The 26,169-nt window shown below is 42.8% G+C and overlaps 1 protein-coding gene across 1 annotated transcript in view; it reads left to right on the top strand.

Moving 5' to 3' along the window:
* AFF3 (ALF transcription elongation factor 3) overlaps positions 1-26,169 on the top strand; it is a 340,164-nt gene that overhangs the window by 223,995 nt on the left and 90,000 nt on the right. The window contains 1 exon segment of the mRNA XM_086615772.1: positions 21,855-21,906. Within this exon segment, the coding sequence (XP_086471898.1) occupies positions 21,855-21,906 (52 nt within the window).

Raw genomic sequence — 26,169 nt, 5'->3', positions numbered from 1 at the left:
AGGAACCTGTCTTTGTCAGGGCGGAGGTCTGCTTCTTCTCCCCATCCCTCACAGCTGCCACGAGCACGCTGACCGTCGCGTCCTGTGGCACAGTAATCCTAGCTCAGCTCAGGTGAGCGAGTGGTCCAGCACCAGGGTCAGGAGACAGGCGGTCACTCAGAAGGGGTTTTCTTTCCTCCTCTGAAGAGCTTTCCTTTTTCAGACTTCATATTTAAGAGAAAAAAAAAACTCTCCCTGAGCCTTTCCCATAGGTTTCGTTGCTGTCTAAGAGTGGTTAGCTGATATGTTTGCTAACATAAGGAGCCCTGCAGCACCCACCGAAGCCTCTTGTGATTGATGCTGAGTAGCCAGGAGTCAGGAACCAAATTTCCAGCTCTGAAGCCTGGGAGACAGTGGAATAAAGAGAGAAAGGGGAAGGTTAGAAATATAGTGACAGAAGACTTGTCAGCCAGATAGGATTTTCAGAGTTTCACTGCTACATGTAATACATAAGACTGAAAAAATACAAATACATATATAATACATAAACAATGAGAGGTGGACACAAAGCTGGATGGTGAAGGTAAGATTGGTCGAAGGATCTAAAATACCGATATCATTCCCAACTTGCATGTATTTCCTTAAGACCACAGTAGGTGGATGACTTAGTAACCATTATCTCCAGTTATGGTTAATCATCCATTATGGAAGGATTATAAAAAGCAACAGCCCTCCTTTTAAAATTATTTTGGTGTGTTTTGTGTAGCAGAAGTGGCCAGGTACATCTTTAGCATGATCCCATTTGTCTCAATGACATTGCAGAGCTATGAATTCACTATGAGAAGAACAACTCTTTCTGTGCCCTGAAGAACATAAAAGCCTCAGCCCCTAGTTGGAAAGCAAATAGGTTTTGCTCAAGCCACTTATGTTTTTCTACTTGAGGAAAATTAAAATCTCATCTTATTTCTTTGCATGCACTTCTCATCCACTCAGAGTTCTATCCAAATAAATCTCTGGTTCTTTTCAAAGAACATCTTTTGTATAAGTTGCATTAGCTTTAAAGACTCACCAAGAACAGAGCGGTCCAGGCTGACACCCTTGGTTTCCAATAGAGAAGCAACTGAATGAATCTCATCCTGCCGTTCTGAAGCTCAGTTAATTAAGTATTTTATGTCTTAAGAAGCTGCTGCCTCCCAAAGCCAAGGAGAGGGAGCCGCCAGGCCCGGTTCCCATCTTTGGCCACCAGACACAGTGACGTTCGGAGACTTCCCACCCATCTTACTGTGTTACACAACTCTTCCCCTCTTCCCAGCCCACAGAGTTGGTGAAATTAAATAGCATGAAAAATTAACCCCACTGTTGTTGAAATGCAGCTGAGTAATGTGTGGCCCTGTTTGCTGCTACAGGAGAACATGCGTTTGCTGTTCTGGTAGCAGGGGTTCTGTGGACAAGGTCGGGGGGAGCCCAGTAGCACAAACCCTGGGGAACACCTCTGCAGCCCCACACGCCTGCCCACTCTCTGGGTGTCCTCAGACACCTCAGACTCTATGCACAGGATGATTTCTCACTTCTCTTTCCCTGTCCTGTTACCTACTGTCCATCCATTGTCATCCATCACTTTTGCTTTTCTTTCCTTCTTTTTTCTTGCTGCACACTTTCTGCTGTTCTCCTACTGTCCCATCCCTGGTTTTATTGGGTTCATCACCTTCAGCCTTATTTCTCCTTGCTTTTCACCTCTGCTGACCCTTCCCTTCTCCACTTTTGCCCCACAAAACATGTCCCTGCATCTCCTGAAAAACAAAAAAGAAATAGATACATGTAACAATGGACACACAAACGTACCCACAGCAGCTCAGGTTCCTGCATTAATGCATATGCCTTGTCACCTGCTGCTTTCTCCTTTGTCCCTTGATTCCTCCATCATGTCATCTTTGCTTCATGGTAAACCACTGGGCTGAAGAATAACTTTTAACTCTTTTGTCAGGTGCTCAGGTATTGCCCTGATCTATCTTTGGGGCACATAGTTCTCCATTACTTCCCTTTTAAGAATCACAAAAAGAGAGAGAGAGAGAGATTAATATGGAGAAAAAGTTTTACTTAGCTACAAAATGCTTTCCTTTTATAACTTTCAGCATGATTGGCAGATAGGTTTATTTAATCAAATTGCCTTTTCTGTCAGTGTATTATTTAATGAGGGAGTTCTTTTTTTTTGATTGCATAGGAAATGTGGAAGCATTTGAGAATTTCTGATGTGCTATTTACTCATCCATTATGTTGGGAATCAGTTTAATTTCAATGTCAGCAGTGGAATTAATAATCATAACAGTTATCTGTCACAGAATGATCTATTTGGGGATTTTCTCAGCAAGCCGGGATATATCCCCCACTCTTTCACCAGAGAAGGAAGTTTTAAAAAATAAGTCAAATTTCAATGTGTTTTTGTTTTGATTATCCCTTCCAGGCTGATGGTAAAGGCACATATTTTCAGGCGTTATTCGGCATTGAGTCACTGATACAAAATCTTTTACTAGCGTAAATTATCCCTACTTTTTTCCCCCACTTATTTTACTCTGAATTTCTCAAACATTTCTGTCAATGATGGCTCCCCCATTGAAGTGCACCCTCCCTTCCTGAAAAAAAAATAATAAAAAGACAGTCATAGCTTTCCAGAGATAATGCAAAATCCCCTTTTGGCAATTGTATTAATTTGGACTGACTTTGTTCTATTTTTGGTGTTGTGCTTCACTGTCAGACAAACAGACTTCCCGTGTGAGAGCACGGGCACAGGAGCACCTGAGCAGACGGACAGACATGAGGAAGGTGAATGGGGCCCCAATCTAGATCTGCTCCCTTTAGATTTCCTTCAATTCTGTGGTTATGTGCAGCCCCACATAAGTAAATAACTGGTAAATGAATAAAACCTTTCAGCTGATACATTTGATAAGTACCAAGATTTTTTATATGACTCCATAGTAAGGGCAATAACTGTTAAATGAATTGCTTTTTAAATAAAACACATAAGAGAAATTTTTAAATCCTTCATTGTTCCTTAAAATGTTTTAGTGCCTCATTAATTCTTGATTAGCCTGGTTGTTAAGAGGCCATTATTACGTGGTAATAAGTTGTAGGAAATTACCTCTAGGACTGTAGTCATGTCACACAGACCTGCTATAGTTAGCACCTCATCAGGTGCTGAGACCAAGTGCCAGTGGTATAAATTGGGGGTTCCTTGGCTGCTAGTGGGGCTCACGGTGGTGGTCCCATGTGATGGGGTGTTTGCTGAGACGATGTGAGTCCTCTGGTGCAGAAAAGTGGAGAAGACCTGACAAAACATAACCCTCTCAGCAGCCTCCCGTGCTTCGAAGGCTCTCCGGTCTTGCCTTTGGCAGAGCACGGAAACTGCTATAAAACAGTGGAATAAAATTACTTTGCAATTACATTCATTTAAGTAGTTTCAAATATGCCTGGAGCTCGCGCAGATGAAAGTCCACTCTTTGCTGTGTGATTTGTTAGGCAGAAAGTGTCAGGAAATTTAGTGCCGGTCCAGCAGAATATCCCCAAACTAATGACCTCCTCAGGTCATTAGTATTTCTTTTGAGCACACAGCCCCCTCAAAGCCTGCTACAAAAATTGGTAAAGCTATCATTATTACTCTTTTACAAATAGGAAAATGAGCCTTAGGGGCTATTTTTATTATGATTTGATGCAACATTAATCAGCATTCTGAAGAAAAGACGTACTTGAATGTCCCAGGCTGCATATAGTTATTTTTCAGTATGTGTAATGCTTTTTTTCCCCCTAAATCTCTTTGAGGTTGATGCTCTAATGCTCGCAGTATGCAGCTGTCATTCATTACCTATACAGGGAGGTAATGCGATATGGCAGCATCACCATCTTTGAAGAGCACTGAAGATGCTAATTAAAAACATGAAGCGTGCTCTCGCTGGTACTTTCCTCCTTATTCCTTCCCGGGTTTCGATCTTCGTACAGCAGATGAGGCACAAGTCCTTGGAGGATGGAGAGCAGCTTGGCGCCAGTGTGGCTGCTGTCACTCTGCCAGCATGCCGAGGTGATGCTCCGTGACGTGTATCAGTGCCTGTTTGCTTCCTTCTTCTCACCATCGGGTTTCAGAGGGCATTCGCACCTCAGGAGTGATGTCGGAGCAAAGCTGCAGGAGAGCCCTGCTCCTGAGAGGCTCATGCTATGTGTGAACCTCCAAAATGGGGTTATGGCCTGGGTTTCAGTCCTAAATATCCATATTTGTTGTTAAATAGCTACGCACTCATTTCAGTGTGCTTTCACTCAGGTCTTCAGCCTTTTCGAGCTCCTGGTGTGGTTGCCACTTGCTCTTCGGGCCATGTGTGACTGTGTCCCTTGCCTCAGCCCTGAGCGCCGCTCCGGCACTCCTCGGGATTGGACCCCGAGCTGCAAGTGGCTGGAGAAGAGCACCTGCTGCTCAGACATATTTACTCAGCCTGAGAGCTGGGACTGCGAGGAGAAGTCTCCATACTTGGTATTTCAGCTGCTTCAGGAACCAAAGTAGCCCCAAGACATGGGCAGGGTGACTGCTGCAAGCTGTGGGCACCACTCCACATCATCCCCAAGCCACTGGACCCCAGAGCAGCCCAGAGTGCACGGGCACCCCTCCCAGCCAATTTTCACCCGCCACTTCTTGGTATGACGAAGGGTGCCCCTCAGCATGATGCTCGGTTTTGACTGACTTTGGATTTGCATGTCTAGTCCCCGCATGGAGCACCATGCCGGCAGCGGACCCTTGGCCATGATCAGGCACCGTCACCCCAGCTGCGGCTGGCACACCACACACAGCCCCCACAGCCCCAAAGCACAGGTGCTTTGCTTTATACGTCTGCCGAAATGTGTTTTTTCATATCCTGCGAGAATAATTAGCAGCGAATGTCATGACTTTTACAAGGATGGGGAAAAATTCCCCCCAAAACCAAGAATTTAAAGGACACTTTTGAGTGCAGTTTCAGATCTCACAAGAACAAATGGAAGAAGCAATTGCAGCCCAAATCAAAGACTGTTAGGAGTTAATAACTGCATGAACGTAGCAGTAAAGAACGTCAAGAGGTAGCAGTCCCAGCATGACAAAAGTTTATTTAATCCTTCTCTAAACAAGCAATATAACAAATCCTTGTTGGGAATGAATGATCTCTCACATATAGCTTAAAATAATCAAATTTTGATTTAGAACACCAAAATAGGTCAAATGTTACGAGTTCTTCTGGAAGGAATTCGAATTGTCCAGTCCAATTTTATTTTTTATTTGTAACGTTTTACAGATGAATAAATGTGTTCTTTACATAAAAGCCGCTTGCCCCGTTTCAGGCAGGAATGTGTATTTGCCAGAGGTTACACTCTTAAACAGTGACATACTCAGCTCCAGTAGCTCTGCTGTGCTCTGATAGAAGAGATACTGTTCATAGAAAGGTACTGTTTCGGCACTGCTGCACCTTCCCACCTTTTCTTCAGCCTTTTTTTACTTAAAATTTTCTCCTAGCACAGACTCCAAAGGTGAAGTAGAAGCTGAACAGCGTAAGATGTGGGTCACGGGTATGAGAACCCATATGCCAATGGGTTCTCAGTCAGGACCTGGAGTTTCCTTCCCTGGTTCTGAATCTGATTGAACAGTGGGATTTTGGAAAAAAACAGTGAATCTCTTTGTCCCAGTTTCCTCTTTCCCATTGAATGAGAATAGTCACAAGTTTGTTCCCTTTTGATCTCATAGTGTGTTGGGAAATGTACCTACACAGAGATCTCTCACTAGAAAATAGCGTGATAGAATATAGCCCTATAATAAATTGGTATCTCTCTTGATAGGATGGGTCCTATTTCATATAGTTAATCTTCCTGGTAATGAGGAGAGTAAGTCCTTTTTCTTTGGTGTTCAAACATAAGAGTTAGGGAAAGTATTGATAAGAGAATTTTGGCAGACTTTTCGTTCCCCGACACTGCTTTACATTGCATATAGACTTCAAGCACAAAATATTTATAAAAACATGTAGTGAGGTCTGTTTGCTGCATCTTTTGAATAGTAAAAACTTTGCTGCTGCTAGTGTAACAGTACATTGAAAAATACAGAATGATTTCTTTAGACTAATAAAGACTCTGCTGGAGATAGTCTAAAGGTTAATATAACTTCTGGAAAGTTATTTACATATTTCAAAGGTCTTTATTGCCAGTCTTCTACATTTTTACGTATTTTATTCAGTATTTTTATCAGCCATCTGATGAAATATTTAAGTGCCTGATAAACTATGTGCAACTGAAATATTTTCTCTTATGAGTGAAAAAATCTTTTGACTTGAAGATAATATAGTGGGCTGAATTAATTGCTGATGAAGCTGAGTTTATTAAAATAACATTGATGATAACACTAACCCAATATATTTTGTTTAGGAGATCCACTTTTGACCATTAATGTTGTGACTACTATTTTGAATTCTTTAGAAGTGTCGTCCCTCATATATATGACCTTTTAAATATATATTGCATAATATAGACACAATATTTGCTCACAAATTATTTGCAATTGTGCTAAATTAGCACATTATTATCCTTATTCTTAAGTAAGAATAAGGGTTTATTCTTACTTAAATATCAAACAGATAATTACCCACAGCTCTGTCAATATTGAGTACTGCATGCTTGCCATGGAAGGACATAATACTTTTTATTTCCACACTCAAAAGTACTTCTGAAATAATAATGATTGTTTTGATTGGACATCAAATAATAAAAAGTTAAATAATACTTAAAGCCATTTTTTCAAAGGTGGATGGCATGGATCCTGTAGGATCTACCTACTATGTAGAATTCAGTTCCTGGAAACTCGAGTAGCAGATATTCATAAATTTCAAACATACAAACCAACCAACTAGTTGTATAATGGAGCAGATTTAAGCAAGTGATCTTAATTTCAATCTGATTTTCTAAAAAAAAAATATATAAATTATTCCTTGAATTTCAATCATGTAACGATCTGAGAATCCATTTCCTGCATGCTTGATTCATACTCTTGCAACACTGCTATGGTATATAAGTTTGCTCCTATGGGTGACAGCCTGACAGCTGATGACAGAAAAAAATATTTCACAGAAAGCTTAAATTAACAGCCAATAAGTGGGAAAAAAATGAAAGAAACCAGTATGTTTTGTGGATGCAGATGAAGCTCAAATCAAAGCTAGTGCTTCGCAAACCAAATCAAATTAACTTCTGAATCAGCATAGGTAATTGATATTTTGTTTGATGCAATAAAAATTCATATGGGTCAATTGAAAAAAAATAGTTGTGTTCATTTTCTCAGCAAAATAAAAAAAAATGCATTCAGGGCTAATAGTTTCATTTAGCTTACCTCACGCCAGAAAGCACTTTGGCAGCCTTATTACAGCACTCGATGCAAACGTATTTTGAAATAATGGTTTTGAAAGAAGAAAATGAAAGCCTAGCATTTCAGAAATGTTGAAATTAATAATTTTACATAGAAATTAAACTTTTTTAGTTCGATAGGGGAAAGCATTTCTCAAATCTAGCAATTGTCAAGAATTTTGGCCAGTCCTTACGCTGTTCTTGGTGGCTGAACTATTTGTCAGAAAATTCCCCTCAGCTCTAAATCCCTCACGTGAGACTCTAGTTAGAGCCTTGTCCGCGCTTGAGCCTTTGTGAAAAATGATTGTCGACGTTTTTCTCAAGATGACTCAACATTTCCAAAGATTTAAGATGGCAGAAAGCATTATCAGACATCATTTAGACTTCCAGATTTTTATTTTTACATGATGGTTGCAGAAGTTAGCAGCTGGGTGCTAGAATTTGGCAATCAGAATACAATTCTGTCTAATTCATTTTTATACACTACTCCTATTAGTTAAAAAAGGATATTTCTTTGGAAGTGGCATTACAGCCCTGACATATGATTTTTGAATACGACTTTTTCTCAGAAACTGCCAGCGTGGTACTGCCAGCATGCCAAGCTGGTGTCCAGACGAAAATTTAAGAGCAGTGATAAAATGAAAGGGGGAAAATAGAAGCCCTTCTTGCAAATGGGGGTTTGTAATAGATATTCTGACATGGTATGAATGATGCAGGATGGAAAATCCATAATGGTGTGTGGAAGTGCAACACACACTCTGTGCGTAGAAGACTGACCTATAACTCATAAGATAGTGTGTGTCGAGTGAGTTACGAGAGTTGTTCCCTGGTGTATATTTAAAAAGAGATATTAGAAAGGAGATACAGTGTGGTTTACTGTTAGAAAGCTAACTTCGTCATTTTGTCCGAAAAATTTTTTTAAAGGAAAAAAAAATACGTATTGCAGCCCAGGCAGTGTGCTTCTGCACAGCACGTGCAGGATCCGAATGCTGGGAGTAAAGCCCTTCCCCTCTCTGATGGAATAGCCCTCGGGTGATTGTTTCTGCTGTTGCAATGTCCAAGGAAGATTATTTCTAAGGAAGGAATTGGAATTTCCCATTTTGACTCCTGGAAGGGGTTGTCTCAAGGAGAAACAAGCAGGCCCAGAGCGCTCGGTGCCATCAGACACCGGGGCAGCTGAGGGTCTGTGCCAAGGGAGCCCACGGACAACTCGAGCGCGCACCTCGAACGGACTTGTGAAATGTAATTTGAATTAATGGAATCCTGCATGAGCAACCATCAGTGCAGCTCCCTCTGAAGCAAAAGAGTTATCCAACCACTACTCCCATGGATCTCACGCGTTTTTCTCCCAGCCATCGGTGAAGCCCAGGGCCACATGCTGGCCCCAGGTGTCGGCACCTGCCTCCAGCTTCCCAGCTCCTGCAGCGCCTGTGCCCCGTGCCCTGGCGGGGTCAGAGCAGCCCTTCCCTTCCTCAGCCCACCTGCAAGGAAACCTAACAACTCCTCCCATGTTTCAGCAGGACTGCTATCCATTCAGAAATGTCTGCCCCATTGGGATTAACTTCTCCCCTTTCAGCATCTCACGATCAAAACGAAAGCAGAGAGGAGAAAAGAGGAGATCATCACCCATGTGCCATCTCCTAATAAGTTTGTTAGTGTGTCAAGATTAGTAAAAATGTTGGAAGCATGCTGGCCGTGAAGGAAGCGCCTTGGGGAGCAGGGCTACCCCTTTCTCTGAGCCAGGCACGCAGGATGCAGGTCTCTGTAACAAGCAGCCGTCCATTCGTCCCACGGGGCAGAACGCTGCCTGGCGCTTTGGCCGAGAGCTTTGGTTTCCTATTGTAGTCTGCCCCATAAGGAAAAAAAAATGTGTTTTCCCTATGCCTAGCTTGGCTACAAATGAAAGGCACTGAGAAGCCTGCTCATGGGAGACGTTTAAGCCTGTTCCTGCAGAAATTTGAGGGCTGGAAATTTGACAAAAATCACAGCAGCCCTTACATATTTAATGCACAGAACTCTCTACAGCCCACTCTTCAGCATCAAGCAATGGCACATCAGTCTGGCTATACATGAGCTTGCAGGTCTTTCTGCCCTTCCTTTTTTTTTTCCACTCCTTTTGCCACACACTGCATTAATTATTTGACAATATATTCTGACATTGTATTATTTCAACAATAGCAGAATGTAATGATGTGTAATTAGGAGCCAGAATATAGTAGTGGTATGAAGATGATGTTGGCAATGAGATTTTTTTTAATTAAAATTTCATTACTGCAAAAGTGTCATGCTATTGCCCTTTCCAGTGTGTGAGCAACAGTGTCCATGAGTGGAAGGGATGACCCCCGGGGATGGATAGTGTGGTTTGCCATCCCTTGTGCCCCAGTCGAGGAGTCTCCCAAGGCACTGCTCCTCCATACCATGAGAACCTATGAGGGCACCATATATTTTAAAGTCTCTATAAAGTGTTGGGTTTATAGTGAAACTCCTTCCACTTCTGCAGGGAGGAGGGTTGCTTTTGCTTAGGGGAATGTCTGTGAAGCATCTGGGGTTGTGAGGATTCTGTTGCACCATGGACCTGTCCTTTTTCTATATTTTATCCTTGCAGCCCATATCTTTACACAAAATGGTATGCTGACTTTCACAGTAGCCAACTGGGTTCTTGTCTGTTTATTTGCTTGTTTTAATCATTTTGTCTCCAACTAGTCAAATAAATCGGTAAATTCAGTGTGTACGCTATGGAACCTCATCCAAAACTATACTGTCTCCTTCCTGACAGAGCTGACAGAGAGTATAATCACTTGTATTGTACAGAGTACTGTTTACATAAAGGAGCCATAAATACCTGTTGAAATTTTTACTGGAGGCCTCCCAGATGGATGGTTCATTTATTATTACAGACAGGGTTTCATTTACTTAGTTATTAAAAGAAGCAGGCCGCTACAGCCCATTTATAACTATATTAAAACTAAATGAAGCTATAAGTATTGCAGACGGGACTGAGTAAAATGCGTATAGTGGCTTTCCAGGAAACGGCTAGGAAAAGTGTTTAAAAGGAAATGCTGGAAACTTTGGGGGTCCTGGTGCGTCTTTCACAGCCATGCTTCTACTGGCTGGAGCTCGGCAAGTTTTGGAGGAGGTATAGTTTCCATATGTTCCCGTTCTGCCACTCACTGCCATATATATAAATTCTGCAGTAGCCTCTCTGTATCTGCCAGTCAGGCATGTGCCATTGAGAGGGACCGGACTAGCCTGTTCCTCCTCTCCTCTAGCCTTTATTGACATGAAAAGTCCCAGCTGGGGATATCAAATAATCTTTTTCTTTATCTCAGAGACAGAATGTCATTGAACATTAATTACAGTTACAGGAGGGGACGGAGCTGCTCCGTCAGCACCAAGCTGTAAAGCAAAGGCAGGTTCATCAGGTGGATACTAGAGGTCTTAGTTTTGAAGGTATCACTAGAGGTCCAGCACAGCTGGACATGAAATTAAAATTAAGGTTGTGGATGGTCTTTGTGGCACTTTTCTAGTGCTGAGGACATTTCACCAGACATATTCACCTCTGCTTTGAAGAAAGATAAATTGGTCACTGGATGGGAAGCACATGGATGCCTGGGAACTAGATCATGATTTTATTATGTCCAATCTAGGCGAATAAAGGACAGTCGCAACAAGGAAAGGCTGATATCCCAAAGTGGAAGAAATTACTGACCAAAAATTGATGGGGTAGAAAAACGTAGAAACAAGGATGTTGAGGATTTTTTAGACAGAGCTTGTTAGGTTAGCAAAGGGCTGTGTTTCCTCAATCAAGGAAAAACTCAACTTTGCTGAAAGCTGGCTCAGCTTCAGTGGTGAAGTAAAAGTAGGAATTAGAAATGAAAAAGCAATCTGTACACTAGAGATGAGATATAAAATACATGTACCATGAAAGGGGAAGATAACAATCAATCTAGAAGAGAAATTATAAAATACTGAAGATGGATAAAAGGAGTAGAAGAGACCAGAGGAAAGTTCAAACGCAATGAGATTAAGGGTTTCCTTAAGGTATATAAAGAACAACAACAATAAAGAAATTCTAGCAATAGCTCCTTATTAGCTGAAAATATTAAAGCTGTTAATAATATTAGAGCCAATAATTTTTTTTTTAATATGAGAAAAAGCAGGGTGCCTCATAGACAGGCAGGAAGCTGAACAGTGTCTAGAAACAGTAAGTTATTTAAAATCAGTTATCCTAGTTACAAGTATCCATAAGCCTCAGACCTTCCATGCCACCATATAGCCATGAAGGCCACTGGCTAGCAAAATCTGAGGATCATTTGTGATGTACCTTGAAATGTGGGGTAAACCCCAGCACACAGCTAATGCTGTGCAGTATGCCAAAAGGCCAAGGAAGAAAGTTTACATTTTAAGGACAGGTCTCCTGGCACCTCCTACTGCACACAAAGTTTGGGGGAGCCCAAACAAGGTTCCTTTAATACCACTAAGGAACTGAAGGAAAAGAGCATAATTATTTGTGTTCAATGTTTGCTTTCAAGGAAAGAAGTGTAAGTTCTTATCCACCAAAGATGATTTCATTCTGTGAAGAGCTGGCAACTAGGATGTGGTAGCAAATTGTATTCACTTATGTTAAACTTCGTGGAGGAAAACAGAGAAAGGAACAGTGAGGATGGAGCAGGTTATCAAAGAGTCTGAGTAATTTAATAACTCAGCCTTATTTAAACAAAGAGAATTTGAAAGAAACCAACACGAAGTTGCATATCTCAGAACAAGGGATGTCCTTCTGACTCTGTTTTTAAGCGAGGACTCTCCCCTAGAAAGCTGCAACTCTGGAAACTCTTAAGAGGTGGAGATGAGGAGGCAGCTGGGAGTCAGCGCCAGTGGGATGCCCGGGCACGTAGAGATGCTGTGAGCTCTTGGCTGTAGGGCAGGGTCCAGGGCGTCACACAGGGACGTGGAGCTGCTGCTTCCCTCATCGTTTTAATGATACAAGAAATACTTCTCTCTTCTGCAAGAAATACAAGAGATACTTCTCGTTTCAGCGCAGCAAAGTTTGAGAACCTCTAGCCTAAATGATCTCATTTCCCTTGCTTGACCAGCGAGATGGGAATAAACACCTCCACAGCCTCGGGCACGAACATCACTGAATGAACAGTCAGCATCACACAGATGGGTACAGTCATCTGCGAGGGAGCACGAGAAGAAGAATGTGTGGGATGATGACTCCTGTATGAGGATCAGACAGAAAGAGGCTATTTGTAAGGAAATAATCACCAAGTACACCGGTGGAGATTCCATCTCAGACACATTAAATTCCCCAAGACTTCTGCCACGATGGCTGACATGCAAGGCGGTAGCGCGGTTCATGCTCTGTTACTTCATTTTGCATTTGAAATTAATATTTTGTAGATGGCAGTATCAGCAATTGCTAGGAAATCAGAGAGAGAGAGTTGGTAAATAACAGCTAATCACACCCAGAGAGCTTGGAGGGAACAGAGGCAGGGAGGCAAGAAACGGATTGGAAAATTGCGAGCAGCGCATTCAAAACTTTTATTCCTGGAATGTGTTTCCTCCTGTCACACAGAGCATGATTAGCCATGAAACTCTGCTAAGTCCTCAGAGTGATTGGACTACTTAGGCTGGTGCTTAGGCGTGAACTGCCAGCCAGTCGCTCATCACTCTTCCCTCTCTCTGAGTATTTGTGCATTTTTAGGTGGGAACGGGCTCACACAGATTCATTTCCCTGCTTTTCTGAAGAATTTCTCCCATTTTTAAGGAGGCAGTCTGGGTCCTTCTGCACAAACTCCCTTGACGGGGAAGCGCTGCAGACCACGGGGCGCTTTCTTGCCACTCTGACAAGGAGTCAGAAGATTCAGGGTGTGATTCCACTGCATTTGTTGGCCCTTTCTTTAAAGGGGGAAAACATAGAATCATAGAACCATAGAATGGTTTGGGTTGGAAGGGACCTTAAAGATCATCTAGTTCCAACCCCCTTCCACGGGCAGGGACACCTTCCACTGCACCAGGTTGCCCAAAGCCTCATCCAACCTGGCCTTGAACACTTCCAGGGATGAGGCAGCCACAACTCCTCTGGGCAACCTGTTCCAGTGCCTCACCACCCTCACAGTGAAGAATTTCTTCCTTAGATCTAAGGAAATCAGACATGACCAGGGCAAACGCAGTCGCACACTGGGGCAGCAGCTGCGGGGGAAACCTTATTTCAACTTCTGCTCATAGGAGAGACTAATGGCTGTATCACTCAGAGAGGACTGTCTTGCATTTCTAATGAGACCATCAGTGTAATGGGAATTTAGCAGAGCATTTAGCCAGTTTAAATGGTTTTGGAGAGCAGCGTAGACCAGCCTAGATGGATTCAAGCCAAGGACAGAAAACTTTTCCTTCGGAGCATCTACTTTTTATTGGAATTGCTAATTCTATTTCTATAGACTGAGTCCATTTTTCAGGCATTTAAATTCTACACTCTGGAATTAAATCTCACGTTGATATATATGCTTCATTCCAGCATTAAGTACATTAATATTTCACCAGCCTGATTTTACTGGCCTTCTTCCTCTGTTTTTAATTAGATTTGATGGTATTCTGTATAATCATGTTTTCCTACATGTTTCTCTGTAGCAGAACTTGCTCAAACTCTTTGTTGAGGGGGTTTTACAACTTAAATATCATACATTCAGAGTGAATTTTAGATGCTGTGAGCAGTGCTTGCAGAGGTCTTACAAGCCTGCTGAAAGCTCTTACAGCATTTATAAAATATCCTCTTGATCTAGTTGTTTACCTCAATTCATAAGCATTTTACTTTCTTTCGTATAAAACACAAATAAATACTACACTTCTCAGATAATATAAATGCATGAGCTTTTTTTAAGTGAAGCATTTGCATCAGTTACAGCACTAAAGTGAAAAATAATTTCAGCAATCAGAATCCAATTAATTAAAAATTACTACTGTATAAAAACAGCTACTCCTATGTTTAGGATTAGTAAACAAAGCTGTTTGAAATACCTGTTTTGGCTGTAGGTAAGTAACAAATGTAACAGGCCATCTGTTATGTGCAAGTAACCAAGGTAATAGCAACAATATTAGTTCCTTTTTTTTTTTCCTTTTTTTTTTTTTAAGGAAGGAAGTGTGTTCATCTGTTTCTTATGAATTCTCTGTACTTCTTACCAGGCATATTTTTCCTTGCATTTCTTTTTTAGAAAGTAATCAAATACAGCCAGAAACCAAAGGTACATTTGTCTTACTGGAGCTTAAGTCATACTGCGTACATGACCACTTGTAGCTGAAATAATCCCAGTAACATAAGGGCTCAGTCTGGATAGGAACAGCAGATTCCCACTGGACATTCTCTCTCATTTTGCTGGGAACAAGAGTTAAAGGTCTTGCACAGTGTTATGCCTCTAGGAAGGTTTTGTTTTGTTTTTCTACAATGTGAAGTAATACTTTTATTCTCCTGTATCATAGAATTATAGAATCATCAAATGGTTTGGGTTGGAAAGGACCTTAAAGATCATCTAGTTCCAACCCTCCTGCCATGGGCAGGGACACCCTCCACTACACCAGGTTGCTCAAAGCCTCATCCAATCTGGCCTTGAACACTTCCAGGGATGGGGCATCCACAACTTCTCTGGGTAACCTGTGCCAGTGTTTCACTACCCTCATTGTAAAAAATTTCTTCCTTAGATCTCATCTGAATCTGCCCCCTTTGAGTTTAAAGCCATTTCCCCTTGTCCTATCACTACACACCCTTGTAAAAAGCCCCTCTCCAGCTTTCTTGTAGGCCCCCTTTAAGTACTGAAAGACTGCTGTAAGATCACCCCAGAGCCTTCTCTTCTTCAGGCTGAACAATCCCAACTCTCTCAGCCTATCTTCAGAGGAGAGGTTCTCCAGCCCTCAAATCATCTTCATGGTCCTTCTCTGGACTTGCTCCAACAGCTCCATGTCCTTCTTGTGTTGGTGTCCCCGGAGCTAAACGCATTACTGCAGGTGGGGTCTCACAAGAGCAGAGCAGAGGGGCAGAATCAGAGCCTGAGTGCATCATTTGTGACTGTAAACATTTGGAGCCAGTCTGAAAGCCTTTTAGCATACTGCTACTTATAATAATATCTATTTTCTTTCTAGGTCTCTGGTAATATTGAAACTAATGTCCAGTTCTTGAAAGGTCACTATGCATTTATGGGAAAGAAAATAAAATGACAATATCTTGCATTAAAAAATAAGATAATTTTCCAAAAACTGGCTCATTCAGATTGCTATTCTGGTGGCAGAAACTCAAATGAGCACTTAGTTACCTGATTTTCGTATTTCATTACAACTCTTTGCTTTGTGGGATTCCTCTTCAGCTAAAATCAAAGTATTTTTTCACTACTGAAATTCCTTTCCGACATAATGAGCAGAAATCACAAGTCCGTAATAAACACTGTATTCTGACTGAGATGCTGCCGAGCATAAAAATGGAACAATATACTTGATCAGATTAACACATTCATGAGATCTTTCACAAATTGCAAAGATGGTGACTTCTGAGTTTATTTAAATGACAGTTGCAACGTACGTACATTTGTGCTCAGGGCTGGCAAACCATTGGCAGAGGGACATAAGGAGGGTTTTGCCCCTCATTTTCATAACCTCTCTTGAGAATCTTCAGGGCCTCTTCTCTTATCCTTTTTTTATTTACGTGCCAAAAGGGAATCTCTCTAATCGCAAAACAAAATCACAGAGGAGTTTTTTTAGAGTTTTACATCTGAATAAGTAATTTGCAGGGGGGAAGGAAAGAATTCATTAGGCCAGGGAATGTGAAATGTATCAGAGGTTAAAGTAACTCTTTTGTGTGCACCAGCACATGTGAAGGATAATTCCTGGATGGGGCATCCTCCTAAGTAGGGCTGTGCTGGAAGGATCTCATACTGGTTCCAGATGTCAAAAGTTGTGACTGACTCCCAATTGACTGCTGAAGACCACCTCCTCCAGACACTGCACCATCGACGTCTCCTTCCTCAGCAGCTCTTTCTCGATCTGACTCTTTCAAATCCAGAAATCTCTGAGGTGGGCCCTGACTCTACCCTCGCCCTTGACACTAGATGTTGCTTTGGTGTTGCCTCCCAGAGGGGAAACTAGATGTCTTCCTGCTATCCTCTGGACTCTGGCTGGGGATGAAGATAATCCTTGCTTGGGACTTGACTTTCCAGCAGCAACAAATCAGTAAAAAAGACAGGCAAAACAGTGAAGCTGCAAGTCTCAATCATTCCCTTTGAGCAAGGTGGTTCCCAGGCAACCCCTGATGACCTCCCATCTCAAATCCCAGGTACTCTTGACCAGGAGCATCTCCTGGCTCTTCCAACATGCTGGGATGAGCAGGAGTCCCAAAGGGTGTCCCCCGCAGTGAGCAGCGCCTGGATGAAAGAGATCAGGCTTTCCGATGAGCTATGTAGGAGATTTGGACATGCAGTCACGATGGTCTTGGCAGATATTGGATATCGGTGCCCTCTACTTTCTATTTTCCATTATCTGTAAGTAGCCCCTCACCTCACTCCTTTCCCACAGTAACGAAGTGGTCCAGCACCCCAGGCTGAAACCACTTAATTGGTTACCAGAGAAAGAAACCAGCTGGCTTGCTGAGGCATTTCTCAATATCCCAAACTCATCGTCATTTCCTTTCATTATGTCTCTACCTGTCACGTTGTTTGCAGGGAAAGGAAGGAATGCATTAATTAGAGTGCAGTGAGTGCTCCCACCAAGCCTCCCACCCCTCGCTGCCTCTGTGACCTCGCAGAGATTTCACTAAAAATGTGTAATTATGTTCTGCAAAGTAACTTCCTGACCGTACTCGCTCTTTTCAAGTGCAGGAGCCCTGAGTGGTGGTGTGTGTTTCTCAGAGCTACTTTGAGTACCACTTCATTTTTCTAGCTTTTGTTTACCAAGTTGTGTTTACTTATCTTTTTACCAGTGCCCGAACACATCAAAGCCAAGTCCATTTCGAAAAATCTTAAAGCCCATGGATGATGTCACTTCCTGGCCTGGATTTTGTGTATTCCAAAAAAGATGTTATAGAAAATAGCTATAAATGGGCTGTGCTGAAAAGGTTATGTTTGCACATGAACATGTATGTGTTTGTCTGTCCGTCCTTGTACTAGTTTGCCAGAATACTTGTTGTGGTTTTTGGCTGATCCAGCAACTAAAACTCACACAGTCTCTCCTTCTCCAGTAAAGTGGAGAGGAGAAAAATATAATAAAGGGACCGAGGGTTGAGACAAGAACAGAGGGAGCACCCACCAACCATGGTTCTGGGCAAAACAGACTTGGCTTTCTTAAAGCAAAACAATTTATTAACAGTTACTTAAAAGGACAAAGGGAAACAAAACCGGTTACTTGAGAGGATAAAAAGAAACAAAGCCAGATCTTAAAACCGACACCTTCCTTCTCCCACCCCCCCTTTCCTTTTCCTCCCGGCTCTACCTCCTCCCCCCAGCAGCACAGGGGGCAGGGACTGGGGGAGTGCAGGTCAGTTCATTCCGTGCTGTTACTGCTGCCTCTTTCTTAAAGGAGAAGGAGTCCTTACACCCTTTTCCCCTGCTCCAGTGGATCCCCTACTCACGAGGAAAAATCCACAAACTTCTCCAGTGTGAGTCCAGCCCACAGGAAACAATCCTTCCCCACGGATTGCCTCAGTGTGGGCTTTACCACAGTCTCGGATACTTAGGGAGTTGTAGCCACTCGCTCCAGCGTGGGTCATCACGCAGACTCCAGATGCCCCTCTACCTTGTCGTGCGTCCCAACACGACCATCCTCAGGCTCAGGCATCTTCTCCCCACGGGCTGCGAGTGGGTCTCTGCTCCACCGAGGCCGTCCTGGTTGCAGGGGGGCCGCCTGCCATCTCACCACCAGCTGCAGGGGAAACAGCTCCGGCACACCTCCTCCCGCTCCATCCTCACTGACCTGGTGTCGATGCAGCTGTTTCTCTCAGATCTCAGTCCTCTCCAGATGAACTCAGCCCAGTGGGCACCCCGGGAGTGGCACGCTCCCTGAGTTCCCCAGCCAGCTCCGCCGCCGCCATCCTCAGTGGGCGGTGCTGGCCCGACACAGGCAGCCGCCCGGCCGGGAGCCAGGGAGCGGGGGCAGTGCCCTCCTCCCTTCTCTCCTCGCTCCTGGGCAAAGCACCTTTTTCGGTTCCTTTGTCCCGACTTAAATAGGGCAATTCGCAGAGGCGCCCTATTGGCTCAACCCTGAGGGGGATGGCAGTCCAATCTGGTGGCCAGAACCAGGTCTGACCTGGTTCCAAAACCAGGGAGGTCACAGGGACTGAAGCCCCTCTCCTGCCACCAGAACCCCCACCCCCCCACACATCAAACCATGACAATACTAAAGAAATTCCATCCTGAGTAGTGATTGATTTAAACATGATATGAAGTGCTCTGCTAACATAGCGTGTACCAAAGCTCATTCTGTGCTGAATCTGTGCCAAAGTGCTTTTCAGATAAATTACAAATTATCGTAACGCCTCTTGTGGACTTAAAGTGTTTTTCTTCTCTTCTCTACTCCCTCTCTTCAAGTGGGGTCTACTGTTGCGGACTTTTCCTTTTAACTGTCATAGCTGTTATGATGGAGATGAGTTGTCAAGGAGGAGTGTTCCTCAAAAGCATACAGACTCGAAATTGATCTAGCTTCTTTAAGACGCTTACTGCAAACTGGAGTCCCTCTGACACAAATACCTTCTCCTCACCTAGGGTGAGGTGCTTCAGCCTGGACTGTGAGAGCTGCCCAGTGTCCAAGGAGCCTCACTCTCCAGGACTGCTGGCAGGTGAAACTGAAGGCACCGGTGACTGTGTGTCCTGCTGTGGCTGTAGCTTTGTAGATCAGGGCTGAGGGCCTCACCAGACAGTGAAAGCAGTCTGGGAACTAGAGCAGGCTTTGAAGCATGAAGGTCATACAGCTCCTACCTTTACAAGGTGGACCTCTGCATTGGCAAGCTGTCTCAACCTGATACGTCCTTGTGACAAATACATGGATCAGGCAGGCCAGATACTACTCTAGGGAAAAAAAGCAAGCAAGCAAGCAAGCGTTTTATGATGACCTGTTTTTTCCTATCCCTAGCATTAGGAGATTGTTTGTACGCTGACGGTAGTTCCAAAAGGGGCCGCGAGCCCCAGGCAGGCAGTGCTTTTCTTGGAGAGCAGTGCTCCTGAAATGAGAAACAGACAGGGAAAACAAAGACGGGCTGAAACATACAACCAAGGAGAGGTTGATGGGACAGCGCTGTGGTTTCTTGTTCCTTTCGTGTCAATGGTTCCTGCGTGCACTCCTGGTGCCCCACCTTAGCTCCACTCACACCTCCACACAACCTGAAGGCTTCAAAGTATCGTAGTTGCTCCTAATCACAGACTCACAATACAAATTTTTTTTAATGTTGATTTAAAAGCCAGGACACTAATAAATACATAGAGCTACCTAGAACATCTCATACGCTTTTGATTTTCCAGCTTCCATTTAGGAGAAGGGCTAAATTGCTAAGTCTTAAATAATGTGTGAAATTCACACGCTTGAATTCAAGGGAGAGCAGGCAGTGACTCCCTGGGTGCTCTCCTTTTTGCACAATAAGCACATCTGTCTCTGGTTACATCACTAACAGTGCAGATTTCATCACATTTAATTACATAGTGCCCAATCCTAGATATGAGCTTTCTATATTCAAGAACTAAATACAGAAAGCTCTCAGGGATGCCCTAAAGAGATCTAACTAAAAAAAAGAGCAATTTTAAGACTGTTTGGATCTCTGTAAGTGGTGGAATCCAAAGCCAATGTGGATCTTGCAGTGTTTACAGGAAGCTTTGCCTCTCTCACACATTTTAGCTCCTGGGAGCTATAACCTGTGTCATTTATACCTGTCCCATTTGCCCAGTTCTCAGCAGGGCTTGTTAGCTTGGCCAGTGGCTGCATCGAAACGGCCACCAGAGTTTTTGCTGACTCGGGAGGTGGCAGAGCAAGCTTTTTCCTGCCTGCGGACATACTTCTGGATAAAACATGGGCAAGTCTTGCTGTGAAATTGTCAAGTCCCTCTAACTCGATGGTGTCCTATATATTGGAGGTGCTGCATTGCAATGAGATTTTACTGAATTTGATATGTTAGTTCTACAGAGGAAAAATCTTGGCACAAGCAGAAGGAAATGTGAGAAAAAAACAAGACAAAAGCCTTTAGGAGATGAACTAGTGGGAGTTTCTGCTCTGACCCCCCATCCTGTTCTTACACACCTACGTTCCCTGAAAGGTGCCGCAGGGAAATAGGGAAGCAGCTGTGATGGCAGCAACAGGCAGGGACTGTACGTATAGCGAGGAACTGAGGAGAGGGTGGTTAGGCTCGGGGCTCTTTTAAGGCACAACACACCATGTCGCCCATGTAAGACTTACACTTTTCAGGCACACTCATGGAAGATCTAGGCACAAGTACAAGGAGGTGGTTTGAAATTACTACATATGTCGTCTTGATATATTTACACTCCGGGGACCACCCACGTCACAGTATGTGTTTGAATTGCTCACCAAGCTTTCTTCTGGAGCTGAGATGAAATTACAGATTCTCTTTTCCCAGAACGCAAGAAAAATTAGTGACTTTCTTCTTAATAATAATAATAACAACAACAATTATTATTATTATTATTACTACTACTACTACTACTACTACTACTACAGAGGCATTTTTTTAAAAATAGATCCCATTCTTGAATACCTTTCAAGTACTGGGGGAAATCTTTGCACCTCTTCTGCTCCATTAACTGCTGGTTACTTAACCCTAGCTTGTAAAAAAAAATGCATGGAAGTAAAAACAAACTCCTGTTTTTTGCGAGCCAGTTTAAGCAAGTCAAGGAAAGGATATGGGAAGGGAGGATGAAATCCCCATTAGAAAAGATGCATTATTTTCTATATTTATATGACAGTGAAATCCATGTGGATACTTTTGTGCACTGAGACACTGTATTTTAGTTTTAATTGTTTCAGCCAATGTCAATTTTACATCAAACATGCGATAAAGTAAAAATGGCCTTTGGGAAATACCACTGAATCTTATTTTGTGCTGCAGTACTGCCAGTGTAAATATCTACTTCTGTTTTGTAAGCTTAAAGCCAAATGGAGCAAAATTTTCCTTTCAGAGAGACTACTGACCTGTCAGCATCAAAAATATTATTTTTAGCATAGAAAAATTGTTTGTCAGTGATTGTAATAACAAGAATCTTTGCAAAATCCATTATTACTCTAGTAAACATTTTCCCTTAGGCAGTAATGGTAGGAAATGAATTAAGAAGTTAGTTGATAGCAACTGGATAAGAAAACATTGTAAAGAAAGTGTCACATCTACAGAGTTACTGAGATAAAATATATTTTCTTTCTGTTTAAATTATTAAATACTTAAGAGTAGCTGAGAGAAAACATCAGATCTAAAGCGTTTTGGTAAATTATAGTTTATTCTACTTCTTGCTTTCCAGAATGCTAGAAGATGACCTCAAGTTAAGCAGCGATGAAGAAGAGAATGACCAGGTAAGAACCAGACAACTAACATGTTACTTGTAGCATGTTTCATGTCAAGACTGAGCTACTGCAAATATTTTGCTAATGCTTTTTCAAAACATACATAAAGGTTATCAAAATACATGGCAGTACTGTAACTGGAGTAACAGATGTTGCTGCTCGGAGCCAGCCCATGTGTGCTAACTGCTGTATTGGTGGGGAACGGTCTGCAGCGCTCTTGATTTATTACCCTGGCGTGACCCAGAAGGTTTTTGTATCAGTCTCCTTCTGATTTGATTTTGTTTTGTTTTAAAGAGCGACCAAGGAGGGTAGAAATAGGAATTCTGGATTAAGGGTTCAGACAAACCCTGCCAGCACAAGCTGACCCCGGGGATTAGCTGCTGGGCTTCTTACCGGTTACCTGCCTAGAGCCTTGCTGGCAACACCCCAGCTCTTGCCTCTCCTCTGCGCATTTTCAGTCCTGTGTCTGTGTGGTCCGTAAGTGCTAAGAAAGCAAAGGACAGCTGAGAGAAAGCCTTGGCTGTGCATTTGGTTCGCTCCATAACAGAGCAATTAGAGCACTTGCCTGGTTTTTAATGACCCCAAACTACCTCACTGGGAGCAGATGCACCAGCCAACGTTTTCCATGTGTCAGGAGAGCTGGGTTTTGTTGGCAAAGGGAGTTTTTCCTTAAAACATTGCTGTGTTTTGTCTGAGTAATTAAGTACTCACTAGAATAGGGCTGGATCTTAACTTTCCCATGGCGGGCCGAGTGCCTCATTGCCAAGTGGTGCTATCGCACACTCTCTCCTTCTCAGTATAGTGGCATGGATGATTTAGTTGCACATGAGAAGGGAAGAGCCACTTCCCTTTCTTCTTGCGCTAAAACGCGTGTCCCTTGCCATCACCGGAGCATATGAGGGCAGTACTGGATGGATGCAGACCTGGACATAACATGGGTTTCGAATGTGATTATTTCCATCAGGACTAACTGGAGCTATCTAGACTTCTGAAATTCAGGATCTTAGACAAATAATTCTAGATATGTAGGCATGAAGCTCTTCCAAAGCTCTCTTTAACTCTTTTTATTAGGAGCCTCTATTTTACAATATATTCCAAACAACAGGTAAATCGAAACCTTTTAATATTTATGCTAAACCATTATTTCATCTATTTTGAGCAAAGCTTCTTGGTGTTAAGAAGATGCAGCACATAGATTCAATTATTTACATATTTATACAATTTCTTTTGTTTAATGCATTTCATCCTGAAACACTTCACATTTAATTACTCTTCCTGCTTGTCTAGGTAGTTTAAAATACAGCGCATAGACAGCGTAGGGCAAAGTAAAGTGAGGGACAGAAGGGATGCCTGAAGAATAACAACAGCACCCCAAGATGCCGTGGTGCTTGCAGTGAGGAGCTGGGTGGTAGGGGAGGGGAAAGCCAGTGGTCAGGAGAGATGACTTGTCCTTTGGATAGGAAGGGAGATGGCATCCTGTGTAATGGATGTCAGTGTGGAACAGGCTTGTAGAGCCTGAGCACAGAAGTTCTGTTTTGCTTCATAACAAGCAGAAAAAGACATGTGAAAGTGTACATCGTGCAGGAAATAAAGGAACATCAGTAGATTTAGGCAGAGAAGGGCTGGTGGAAAAGTACTGCTGTTTGGGCGCGCACACATGGTACCTTCAGTTTAGCGCTGCCACTTTAAACTATTAATATCTTTGATGTGCTTGGATTGGTCGGTGTTATATGTGCTACGCAAGGTCTTCGCTCAGTAACCGGAGCTTTTATGTACAGCTGATATAGCCCAAGTCTTTCGCCTTGGTGCTCGAACAAGCTCTGCAGAGCCAGGACAGAGTTTTCTACCTGCGTAGCAAAGAGCAGAGCTGAGATCCCATTACTCACTTCTAATCATCACAGGCACTAGCATCAGCAACCTTCAGCAATTACTTTGTGATTTGGTCCCCTTTCCAAGTCACATTTTTTTTCTAACTTGACTGTACAGATAAAAATCTCCTGGAGGCACAGGCTGGCTCCTGCTATGTGAAACGCGTTGCAGAACCTCAGCTGAGACCTGCCGGTTTGCTTAACGAACAATCCTAAATAAATATGCCTGCTGAATAAACAAAACGCTACGTTTCCACCTACCTAGCAGGAAATAAGCCCAAAAAAGAATAACACAGACCCCCTCTGCCAATAAATGCACAGATTACAACATGGATCTGTGTCTAAATGTCAGTGAGAGAACCCGTTTCCTTTTACTTCCTAATTCTGAGGCTCTTTAATCTCAGATCCCCTCCTGAGATTGGGAACAGGAAAGAAACCAAAGATGAAGGGATAGGAACAGTGCATGAGTGATTCCTGGATATTCCTTACATAATAAATTAACCTTTGAGCAATCAGACTGGTCTAAGTAGTCCAATTTCTCAAAGAGCTGAAGGTGAGCTGTACAAGAACTGGGAAGTTTTTCATTTTGCTAATTTCTAATCAAGGAAGCTTAGGGGAAAGACTTTGAAAACTTTGGAGGCAATTTTGCCTCTGAAATGGCTGAGCAGTGAACGGGAAGTTTCTGAAATGATGCAGAGGGCGACAGGTGCTCCTGCACTCCCAGGGCTGGTATTTGGAGGGCTCTGGCTGAGCCAGGGAATGTGAACCATGGATGAGGGACGCCAAATGCCAGACAGAGACATGATTAAGAGCTTCGGGACCCACAGTGGGCAAGGCATTCCCAACCCTTCCCTCCGCATCAGCAATTAAGGTAGTGAGATTCACAGACCCAGGAGAGGCAAAAGAGGTTGGGTTTGAGCTGAGTGTGTGTGCACCCACAGTAATTACATTATCCACACATATTAGTCTCTTAATTTTAATTACATAAATGTATTTTTCCTCTTTAATGAGCATAGTTTATCCATTTAAACTGATCGTTTTAATTTTACAGGCAGTGATCATAGGATCTAATATGCAGAGGGAAAATTTCCTGTTGGCATATTTTACATCACACAGATTGAAGAAAATATACTTTTTAATCCCCAATCAATATCTGAAGAGCATGCAATTAACAGATATCAAGGTAGTTAACATAAATCTGCAAGTTAAAGAGCCAATTCATTTTGATTTATAACACATAGAGTAATAATTTCATCATCATCTCTCCCAGAAAGCATCTGAAGCTTTGTAGCATGAAGATGTCAAAATTGTACTTAAGATTGTTCAGAGTACTGAATTGTAGTGGTTATAGCCTTTTGATTCCTTGAAGTGTGGCATAGCACATGAAACAGTCCCCATTATAATACCCTGCTCTTCTCCGTAGAGGTCAGTGGATAACTTAAATCAGTCTTGGGTGAAATATTAAAAGGAGATTGTCAATTGTAGTATGAACAATTCTCTTTTTTTCCCCCTACTTGTCCTTTTTCAATATGAAAATTTTGTAATAGAAAGTAGTTCCTTTAAGGGGAAAAAGATCCCTGGCATCATTTGTGCAATTCATGTCAATCAATAGCCAAATAAATTAACTGACTGGTACGCATACATGGAATAATAATCTAACATATTTTTGCAACCCAAGTCTGCTTCCTTGTATGCATTTTTTCTGTGCAGGATCAGGTTGGTTGCCGCTGAAGTTTTGTGGCTGTGAAAATTTATTACCCACAGAGTCAATCTGCATTCTGGCTGCCAAGTCCGAATAAATAGAGTCATTGTGCTTGTCTGGAATATGTAACCAAAGTTCATCCAGTCAGCTTGACTTTCACATCCCATGGGATTCATAAAAGCCAACACCCTGGTATGTGCTCTTGATTCCTGCCAAAATTTTCTAAAATTGTATAAACAGAAGTTGAAGAAGCAATCAGAACCCACTCCCAGGGACATGACTCCGCACTCCAGCCCCTGTTGTATCTTGAAAGGAAAGACCTAACTTTAGCACTTTAAAAAAAAAGATAATAATTGTATGACTATCCTTCTGTAGCAGCAGGTAAATGCAGGGGCTGAAGACACCCTCCGTGCACAAGGAGGCAGCAAGCAATCCTCTTGGGTTCATTAATTTTGCTCGTGCCCCCTGCACCAAAGGAAGAGGGAAGGCAGAATTTGCCTGGAAGTGGCTACGCGTCTTAAGAAGGGACAGGGACAGGCTGGCCCTGCAGAGTCTGAGCGGTGTGAGTGAAACCGACTGCTCTGCAGGTAAGCCAAGACAAACAGAAAGACACGTCCCTTCACAAGAGACCTCAGGGTAAGAGCAGCCTCAAGAAAGTTCACCACCAGCAGCTTCAGCATGGTAAAATAAAAGTCTTGGCAG

This window comes from Tauraco erythrolophus, chromosome 1 (genome assembly GCF_009769465.1).
Source record: "Tauraco erythrolophus isolate bTauEry1 chromosome 1, bTauEry1.pri, whole genome shotgun sequence".
NCBI classification, from domain to species: domain Eukaryota; kingdom Metazoa; phylum Chordata; class Aves; order Musophagiformes; family Musophagidae; genus Tauraco; species Tauraco erythrolophus.
The sequence above is the reverse complement of the archived record's forward strand: the minus strand, read 5'-3'. Positions and strand labels throughout refer to the sequence as shown.